Genomic DNA, 10,353 nt, shown 5'->3' on the forward strand with positions numbered 1-10,353 from the left:
GCTGCTGGCAACACCAGCAGCCTGCCCTGTGAGCCGCCAGTATGGATGACATCTACAAGGCTGCGGTGAGGGACGGGTCTGGGCAGGGCTGGGGTGGGTTGGCCCACTGGGGGCTCATTCAGCTCGGGATGGGGTGCAAGGTCACCCCCAGGAGGTGGTGGGGACCCAGGAGAGGACCCACATACTTTCAGCCCAGACCTTCAAGGGGATGGTGGGTCTGGTGTTCCCGGGTGTGGAAGAGGTGAGTTTAGGGTCTGTGGGAGCTGTGCGGGGTGGTGGAAGAGGATGTCGAAGCTTTTGCAACAAGTCTAGACCTGTCTCCAGACATCTATAGTCTGTGTCATTGTCTCCCGGCCACATCTCTCTGCGTTTGTGTCTCTGGTCACTTTCCCAGTCTCTTTCTGTCTCTTTGTTCCTCCCAGGCTCTTCCTCTGAGGCTCTGTCGCTGTTTCCCTGCCCCCCATCTCTGTCCCTCACATTCTGCTTCTCACACACTCCCAATCCCCCACCCCCTCCAGTCCCTTGACTGGCTGAAGATGCTGTGGAGGGTGGGACAGGGGTTGTGAGAAGGGGGCTGCAGAGCCAGAATCCTGAGCTGAAGAAGGGGCTTTGAAGTTTGAGGCAGGCAGGGAGTGACTGGGAAGAAGGAGCAGAGCACTGGGGCCCCAGCCCCCATCTGGCCTGGCAGGCTCAGGGCTCAGTGGCTTAGCCAGGGGTAAGGGCTAGCGGGTGGTCAGGTCACCCCAAGTCCCTGCTGGGGCCGCTGAGGGGCTTCAGATGCTATTCTATCTCGGGATGGGGCGTGTTGCTGACCTACCCCCAGCGCAGAGACAAGGACATCTGACACAGACAGCTGTCCAAAAGGGAACCCCTCCCTCAGCCCTGGGAAATGTGGCCCCATTCCTGGGCAGGGAAGGGCTATGGCTGGCTATGGGGGTGCCCCTGCCTATCCTGCAGGAGTCCGTGGAGCTGGGAGGGGGACACCAGCCCTCCACCCTGTGCCCATACAAGGCCTGGCAGAGCCAGGGACTAATTTTGGCTCCTGAGGCACCAGCAGGCCAGGGGGCCAGATAACGCTGCCCTACCCCTGCATGCCAGAGTCCCCAGAACAATCACCAGGTTTAACTTTGTCCCCTGTTAAAAATAGCCCAGTGGCCACCCCGGTCAGGTTACAGTGGGTGGCTTTGCCCACCCCCACACTGGTTTTATTGTCCCAACCTGAGGGACAGCTGTCTCTCAGGCCACCCAGCTTGGGTTTCGGTGGGGGGTGGGGGCGAAAGGGCGTTGAGTGGTCACTGACTATTGTTACTCAGGGTCACCTTAGTCCTGGAGGGGGTGCCCACCTGTCACCCTGGCCCTGAGCCCAGTCTCAGTGAGGCCAGCTGGGTCACCTCAGGATTCTGGGGGCTAGGAGGGAGAACTGAGGCCTCTGCTCTGTGACCTGGGAATGGCCTGCTTCTTCCGGGTTTCAGTCTTCCCACCTGTGGAATGGGTTGGTTTCCTCGACAGCAGTTAAGGCCTGAGCCTGGGTCCTGAGACCTCTTTTCCTCTCTAGGTAGAGCAGCTGACAGAAGAGCAGAAAAATGGTGAGTACCCCAACACGCATGTGGGGGAACAGCAGAGCCGGGCTGGGGGAGCATGAGGACCCCAGGCTGGAGGCCAGAGGCTGGGGTCCCTCTCCCTGTGACCTCAGAGGTCTCAGAGGGAAGTGGGCAGGTTAGCAGGTGGCCCTAGGGGTCTGGCCTTCCAGGTTCTTGGCTGCTGAGCCCTGGCTGCTCTGTTTCCCCTCCCCTCCTATTGGACACAGAGTTCAAGGCAGCCTTTGACATCTTCGTGCTGGGCGCTGAGGATGGCTGCATCAGCACCAAGGAGCTGGGCAAAGTGATGAGGATGCTGGGGCAGAACCCCACACCTGAGGAGTTACAGGAGATGATTGACGAGGTGGATGAGGATGGTGAGCCCCTTTGCCCCCCTGCCCTGCCCCGGACCCATAGTGCCCCCAACTCTCTGGGGACCTGCATCCTGGCTCTGCCACTTATTACTCTGTGCCCTTAAAGGAGCTGTTTAGCCTCTCTGAGCCTTGGCCATATCATCTATAAAATGGGCACACTGACCACACTTGTCTCACAGAGTTGCTATGAGGATGCAGTGAGAACAGTGGGGTCTAGTGTCAAGGGCAGTGCCAGCCATTCTGACGGTTGCTCTCCAACGGCTGTGCTGCCCACCCCCCCAGGCAGCGGCACAGTGGACTTTGATGAGTTCTTGGTCATGATGGTTCGGTGCATGAAGGATGACAGCAAAGGAAAGTCTGAGGAGGAGCTTTCTGACCTCTTCCGCATGTTTGACAAGTGAGTGTGTGACCCTTGACCTCTGCCCCTGACCCTAGTGGAACTGGGCAGAGGGGGACAGTCTTGTGACCTCGAGGCCTCAGTCTCCCGTTCTGTGCAATGCGGGATGGGATGCCCCATCTCCCAGTGGCTCTTCCTTACTTCCTGGGGTCTTGAGCAGGGCTGCTTCTTCCCCTCCCCCTGCCCCTACCATGGGCTCTGAGGCCCCCCTCACCCAACTGGCAGAAACACTGACGGCTACATCGACCTGGAGGAGCTGAAGATCATGCTTCAGGCTACGGGTGAGACCATCACAGAGGACGACATTGAGGAGCTCATGAAGGATGGTGACAAGAACAACGATGGCCGCATTGACTATGACGGTGAGTAAGGGTGTGCTGAATCCCCAGTGCCCATGCCCTGCCCAGCCCCGACCTCTGACCTATGCCTGCCCCTCTCTCACAGAGTTCCTGGAATTCATGAAGGGGGTGGAGTAGACACCGACCTTCTCCCAGAGCTGCCTGTGCCAACTTCCAACTCCAGCTGGGCCCTGGGGTTAGGGGCAGGGGGCTAGGGTCCCCAGGATGTGAACTTGGGTGTGTCCTTGACCACGGGCCCTCCCTGACTACCTCCCCCAGCCCTGTCCTAGGGAATTCAAATAAAGCCCTGCTCCCTGGAGGCCTGGTGTCTGGCTTTCATTCCCTAATCTTCACTAGGGTGGATTCCTGCCCTGACCATTTCTGTCCCTGTCCCAGAACCTGTGCTCTAACCACCCTTGCACACCACCTTCTGCAGGAGGGGTTAGGTTAGATCAGAGACTACCACGCTCCATACCCACCCGGCTCCTTTCTATAACTGCTGGTACCCAGGCCCCATCTCCAGCAATTCCACACCTGGAGTCTGTCGTGGCCCAGGAATCTGCATTTCACAGGCTCCTGGGGGTCATGGCTTTAGTCAGCCAGTTGGCAGCTGAGGGGTCCTATACTTGGAGAGGGCAATCACTCAGCAGCAGGCTAGGCCCTGGATGCCACTTGGCACGGCTGCCATGGCTCCCTCTCGCTTCTGGTTGGGGAGAAGCAGGGCTCTGTGGGGGCTCTGCGGGCCTGTAGCTCCAGTCCATCTGCCCGCTCACCTGGATTTCCTGCCAGCGACGTTGACTCCCCGGGACCGAGGGGCATATCGTCTACTCCCCTTGCCCATTTGACAGGTAAGGACCCTGGGGCCCAGAGAGACTCAGGGGCCTGTCAAGTTCATCCAGTGAGTCTGGGAGAGAGCAGAGCCACCTGGCTCCCAGCCGAGGACTCTGTCTGATGGAACAGATTCTGATGGGCATGATTTCCAGTTCCCGCAAACCTCACGGCTCCAGCAACCCACTTTCCCTCCCTGGCAGGGAATAGAGGCATGGGGCCTTGTGGCTCTCAGCTTACTGGGGGCACCCAGGCCAGAGCTACAGCCAGAACAGTGAAACTGGCTTTGGGTAGATGGGGGGCTGCAAGGAAGTGGAGGTGTCAGCAGTGGTGCTTGCAAGAGGGACAGCTGCCACAGCACTTAGGCTCCAGCCAGAAGGTCAGCAGCTGTCCATACTCCGCTCAGCCACTCCACAGGCTCCCCACCTGTGCCCCAGACTGGGCGTTCCCCAGAGAGGCCCAGCATTCCGGAGACAGTCTTGGAATTCTGAAGATGCCTCAGTGGAGGCCAGAGCTGCCTGGTTCCTGGAGAGATCTGGGGTCGGAGAGAGGAGAGGGGTCCCCTCAGTCCTGCCCTCGGGAGCTGGAAAACTCAAGGACCTACATGTACACCCAGGAATGACGTCTCAAGAGAGGAGGCAAGGCTACATTGGGTGGCACCACAAGCCAGTGTACCATTCCAGGGTTTAGTCACACCCCTACTATGTGTCCAGTGCTGGCTGAATGCTGGGACCCTTCAGAGCGAGGCCCAGTCCCTAATTTTGTGGAATTTATAGTCAACTCAGGAAGACAAAGAGGGAGATGAGTGCAGTGAGGAAACCAACATAGTGCTAGAATGGGGACTGGAGAGGAGATGAGGCTGGTGAGGTAGGAGAGAACCTGAGTGAGCAAAGGGCCCAAGGACCCAGGAGGGAAGGAAAGAGGCATTGAAGACAGCTGATGGCCCTGAAGCTGGGGAAATTGGAAGCCCCAAGGCCTTGGCCACCTGGACACAAGGGTTTCACTGGAATGGTGGAATGGGAGCTCAACTAAAAAGGGCCAAAGGAGTGAGGCAAGGTAAAGGGGAGATGGCAAATGTGGACAATACTGGTGAAGTTTTGCAAGGGCTCAGGGAACAGAGAGTTGAGCTGGAGAGGGGAGATGTGGAGTTCAAGGAAGTTCATTTAAGAAGGTGGGTCAGGGAGTGGCCTGTATGCTGATGGGCACAACCTAGTGAAGCTGGAGAAGGGTTAAAGCAAGATGTGGGGTAGAGCTGCACAGGGTGAGCAGCTAGGGTCTCCAGGAGTGTGTCAAGGGCCTGGTTATAGCTCTGGGACTAGACCCAAACTGGGCAAGGAGAAAGGAGGTCTTGAGGCAGGGAGGGAAGAATTGTGGCAGGGGAGATGCTGAGCACAAGGTGCTATAAGAGGAGGAACGTTCTGAATGGAGATGATGAAGGTCACGTCTTCATTGGTGGTGACTTGGAAGATGGGTGGCTGAGGTGGGGGGAGGAGGACAAGGACTACAGAGGCCAGGGGTTCCCAGGGGGTATGGGATGCTGACGGGATCAGGGAAGGAGAAAAGGAAAGCCCCAAGAGTCAAGCCCTCTGTGAACAAAACAGGAGGATGACTGGGCCAGCTACAAAGTATAAGGGGGGCGGCTGGCTGGTGCCTTAAAGAAGGGGTCCACAGGTGGGAAGTCCTGTGAGATTTTCCCAATATCTCTGTTCCAGAATTAGGTTGGTGGAGGAGGGACTGAGGACATCCATTCCTTCCAGGCATTTCTACCCCAGAATTCTAGCTGGGAGAGGCTGGGCTGTGTCCCTTTCTTTATATGTCCACCTGGGGGCACATGGTGCATGACAGTACACAACACATATGTATACAGCCAAGGGCTGACAAGTTCCCACTAGCACATGCCATTGCGCTCCCCCCACATGCATCACCCAGTTCTGACTGTTTTGCTCTGTTCAGTCCTCTCCATTTCTTCTGGGCTGTGTCATCCTTTGCCTAGATAGTGCTTCCTCCATGAAGCCCCCCTTGATTTCCACCAGAAGCAAGCACTAGATGCATGTAAATCAATGAAGTTAGAACACTCCCTCACACCAAACACAACAATAAACTCAAAATGGCTTAAAGACATAAAAATAAGACATGACACCATGAAACTCCTAGAAGAGAACATAGGCAAAACATTCTCTGACATAAGTAGTAGCAATATTTTCTCAAATCAGTCTCCCAGGGCAAAAGAAATAAAAGCAGAAATAAACAAATGGGGGGACTTCCCTGGTGGTCCAGTGGTTAAGAATCTACGCTCCCAGTGCAGGGGGCCTGGGTTTGATCCCTGGTCAGGAAATCGCAGACTGCGACTAAGAGCCCACATGCCGCAACTAAGACCTGGCGCAGCCAAATAAATAAATAAATAAACATTTAAAAAAAATAAACAAATGGGACCTAATCAAATTTATAAGCTTTTGCACAGCAAAGGAAACCATAAATAAAACAAAAAGACAACCTACAGACTGGGAGAAAAAATTTGCAAACGACACGACCAACAAGGGCTTAATTTCCAAAGTATACAAATAGCTTTTACGACTCAATATTTTAAAAAAATCAAAAAATGGGCAGTTCCTAGAGTGTCTTCCAGCAAACGATGGCAAACATAATATAAACACCACTTGCAGAAGAGATGGTTTTTTATTAGTTCTTAGAAAGGCCTTCATTTCCCTCCAGGCTCATCACTCTAAGTGGGAACCCGCTGATGGTTGGGAGTGAAGCAAATAGATCAGAACAGTAAACACCAGGTTTTCGAAATATGGTTATGCTTTTAATGGTAAAATAATTATAAGCTGGGACCTTAAAGCATGCTTCCATTTACCCCCAGGAAGAATTGTTCTATTACAGCGTGATGCTAGATTAAGACTGGAGTTTTAAAGGATTGAATTGTGTCTCTCTTGAAGTGGTGCCACTTTATCTCTAGAGATCAGGAGAAAATAAAATTTCATTTCATATTAAAAAAAAAATGGGCAGAGGGGGCTTCCCTGGTGGCACAGCAGTTAAGAATCTGCCTGCCAATGCAGGGGTCATGGGTTTGAGCCCTGGTCCGGGAAGATCCCACATGTCACGGAGCAACTAAGCCCACACGCCACAACTACTGAGCCTGCGAGCCACAACTACTGAGCCCACGTGCCACAACTACTGAAGCCCACATGCCTAGAGGCCATACTCCGCAACAAGAGAAGCCACCGCAATTAGAAGCCTGCGCACCACGGTGAAGAGTAGCCCCCACTCGCCACAGCTAGAGAAAGCCTGTGCACTATAAAAACCCAAAGCAGCCTAAAATAAATAAATTAAATGAATAAGTTTTAAAAATAATAATAAAATAGATTTTTTTAAAAAAAATGAGCAGGAGACCTAAATAGAAATTTCTCTGAGGAAGACATACAGATGGCCAACAGGCACATGAAAAGATGTGAAACATCACTATATTAGAGAAATGAAAATCAAAACTACAATGAGTTACCACCTCACACTGGTCAGAATGGCCATCATCAAAAAGTCTACAGGAAAAAAAAAAGTCTACAGGGCTTCCCTGGTGGCGCAGTGGTTGAGAGTCCGCCTGCCAATGCAGGGGACACAGGTTCGTGTCCCGGTCCGGGAAGATCCCACATGCTGCGGAGTGGCTGGGCCCGTGAGCCATGGCCGCTGAGCCTGCATGGCCGGAGCCTGTGCTCCACAACGGGAGAGGCCACGACAGTGAGAGGCCCGTGTACCGGAAAAAAAAAAAAAAAAAAAAAGTCTACAAATAGTGCTACATGTATACAATGGAATATTACTTAGCCATAAAAAAGAACGAAATAATGCCATTTGCAGCAACATGGGTGAACCTAGTGATTGTCATAGTTAAGTAAGTCAGACAGAGAAAGACAAATATCATATGATATCACTTATAGGGGGAATCTAAAAAAATGATACAAATGAACTTATTTACAAAACAGAAATAGAGCCACAGATGTAGAAAACAAACTTATGGTTACTAGGGGAAAAGTGGGATGGGGGACGGATAAACTGGAAGATTGGGGTTGACATATACACACTACTATATATAAAATAGATAACTAATGAGGACCTACTGTATAGCAAAGAGAACTCTTCTTTTTTTTTTTTTTTGCAGTTCGCGGGCCTCTCACTGTTGTGGCCTCTCCCGTTGCAGAGCACAGGCTCCGGATGAGCAGGCCCAGCGGCACGAACCCGCGTCCCCTGCATCGGCAGGCGGACTCTCAACCACTGTGCCACCAGGGAAGCCCAAAGAGAACTCTTCTTAATACTCTGTAATGACCTATATGGGAAAAGAATCTAAAAAAGAGTGGATATATGTATAAGTGGTAGTTTCTGTACAGCAGAAACTAACACAACATTGTAAATCAGCTATACTCCAACCACAAAAAAAATTTTTTTAAGTCTACAAATAATAAATGCTGGAGAGGGTGTGAAGAAAAGGGAACTCTTCTACACTGTTGGTGGAAATGTAAAATGGTGCAGCCACTATGGAAAATAGTATGGAAGTTCCTTAGAAAACTAAAAATAGTTACCATATGATCCAGCAATCCCAATCCTGGGCACATATCTGGAAAAGATGGAAAACTCTCATTTGAAAACATACATGCAGATAGCTTCATCTACCAAAGGGCAGACAACAGAAGCAAGAAGAACTACAATCCAGCAGCCTGTGGAACAAAAACCACATTCACAGAAAGATAGACAAGATGAAAAGGCAGAGGGCTATGTACCAGATGAAGGAACAAGATGAAACCCCAGAAAAACAGCTAAATGAAGTGAAGATAGGCAATCTTCCAGAAAAAGCATTCAGAATAATAATAGTTAAGGTGATCCAGGACCTCTGAAAAAGAATGGAGGCAAAGATCGAGAAGATGCAAGAAATGTTTAACAAAGATCTAGAAGAATTGAAGAACAAACAAACAGAGATGAACAATACAATAATGAAATGAAAAATACACTAGAAGGAATCAATAGCAGAATAACTGAGGCAGAAGAACGGATAAGTGATCTGGAAGACAGAATGGTGGAATTCACTACTGTGGAACAGGATAAAGAAAAAAGAATGAAAAGAAATGAAGACAGCCTAAGAGACCTCTGGGACAACATTAAACACAACAACATTCACATTATAGGGGTCCCAGAAGAAGAAGAGAGAGAGAAAGGACCTGAGAAAATATTTGAAGAGATTACAGTCAGAAACTTCCCTAACATGGGAAAGGAAACAGCCACCCAAGTCCAGGAAGTGCAGAGAGTCCCATACAGGATAAACCCAAGGAGAAACGTGCCAAGACACATAGTAATCAAACTGGCAAAAATTAAAGACAAAGAAAAATTATTGAAAGCAGCAACAGAAAAATGACAAAAAACATACAAGGGAACTCCCTTAAGGGTAACAGCTGATTTCTTAGCAGAAACTCTACAAGCCAGAAGGGAGTGGCATGATATACTTAAAGTGATGAAAGGGAAGAACCTACAACCAAGATTACTCTACCCTGCAAGGATCTCATTCAGATTCAATGGAGAAATCAGAAGCTTTACAGACAAGCAAAAGCTAACAGAATTCAGCTTTACAACAAATGCTAAAAGAACTTCTCTAAGTGGGAAACACAAGAGAAGAAAAGGACCTACAAAACAAACCCAAAACAATTAAGAAAATGGTCATAGGAACATACATATTGATAATTACCTTAAACGTGAATGGATTAAATGCTCCAACCAGAAGACACAGGCTTGCTGAATGGATACAAAAACAAGAACCATATATATGCTGTCTACCAGAGACCCACTTCAGACCTAGGGACACATACAGACTGAAAATGAGGGGATGGAAAAAGATATTCCATGCAAATGGAAATCAAAAGAAAGCTGGAGTAGCAATACTCATATCAGATAAAATAGACTTTAAAATAAAGAATGTTACAAAAGACAAGGAAGGACACTACATAATGATCAAGGGATCAATCCAAGAAGAAGATATAACAATTATAAATATATATATGCACCCAACATAGGAGCACCTCAATACATAAGGCAACTTCTAACAGCTATAAAAGAGGAAATCGACAGTAACAGAATAATAGTGGGGGACTTTAACACCTCACTTACACCATTGGACAGATCAACCAAACAGAAAATTAATAAGGAAACGCAAGCTTTAAATGACACAATAGACCAGATAGGTTTAATGGATATTTATAGGACATTCCACCCAAAAACAGCAGATTACACTTTCTTCTCAAGTACACACAGAACATTCTACAGGATAGATCACATCTTGGGTCACAAATCAAGCCTCAGTAAATTTAAGAAAAGTTAAATCATATCAAGCATCTTTTCTGACCACAACGCTATGAGATTAGAAATGAATTACAGGGAAAAAAACGTAAAAAACACAAACACATGGAGGCTGAACAATACGTTACTAAATAACCAAGATATCACTGAAGAAATCAAAGAGGAAATCAAAAAATACCTAGAGACAAATGACAATGAAAACACGACGATCCAAAACCTATGGGATGCAGCAAAAGCAGTTCTAAGAGGGAAGTTTATAGCTATACAAGCCTACCTCAAGAACAATCTCAAATAAACAATCTAACCTTACACCTAAAGGAACTAGGGACAGAAGAACAAACAAAACCCAAAGTTAGCAGAAGGAAAGAAATCATAAAGATCAGAGCAGAAATAAATGAAATAGAAACAAAGAAAACAATAGCAAAGATCAATAAAACTAAAAGCTGGTTCTTTGAGAAGATAAACAAAATTGATAAGCCATTAGCCAGACTCATCAAGAAAAAGAG

The 10,353-nt window shown here is 49.0% G+C and overlaps 1 protein-coding gene across 1 annotated transcript; it reads left to right on the forward strand.

Annotated features, from left to right (window-relative positions):
- On the forward strand, window positions 1–2,942 carry TNNC1 (troponin C1, slow skeletal and cardiac type). Its single transcript, XM_030867405.2, has 6 exons — window positions 1–65; window positions 1,556–1,586; window positions 1,808–1,954; window positions 2,234–2,348; window positions 2,574–2,710; window positions 2,793–2,942. Exons 1-6 carry the CDS (start codon window positions 42–44, stop codon window positions 2,822–2,824), a joined length of 486 nt encoding a protein of 161 aa, XP_030723265.1. The 5' UTR covers window positions 1–41; the 3' UTR covers window positions 2,825–2,942.
- Window positions 2,943–10,353: the final 7,411 nt, after the last annotated feature.

Source organism: Globicephala melas, chromosome 11, assembly GCF_963455315.2.
Source record: "Globicephala melas chromosome 11, mGloMel1.2, whole genome shotgun sequence".
NCBI classification, from domain to species: Eukaryota; Metazoa; Chordata; class Mammalia; order Artiodactyla; family Delphinidae; genus Globicephala; species Globicephala melas.

Coding starts and splice junctions, on each gene's coding strand:
- TNNC1 (XM_030867405.2), top strand. CDS start 42: ATGGATGACATCTACAAGGCTGCG. Junction 66..1,555: donor ATGACATCTACAAGGCTGCG/GTGAGGGACGGG, acceptor TTTCCTCTCTAG/GTAGAGCAGCTGACAGAAGA. Junction 1,587..1,807: donor GACAGAAGAGCAGAAAAATG/GTGAGTACCCCA, acceptor TATTGGACACAG/AGTTCAAGGCAGCCTTTGAC.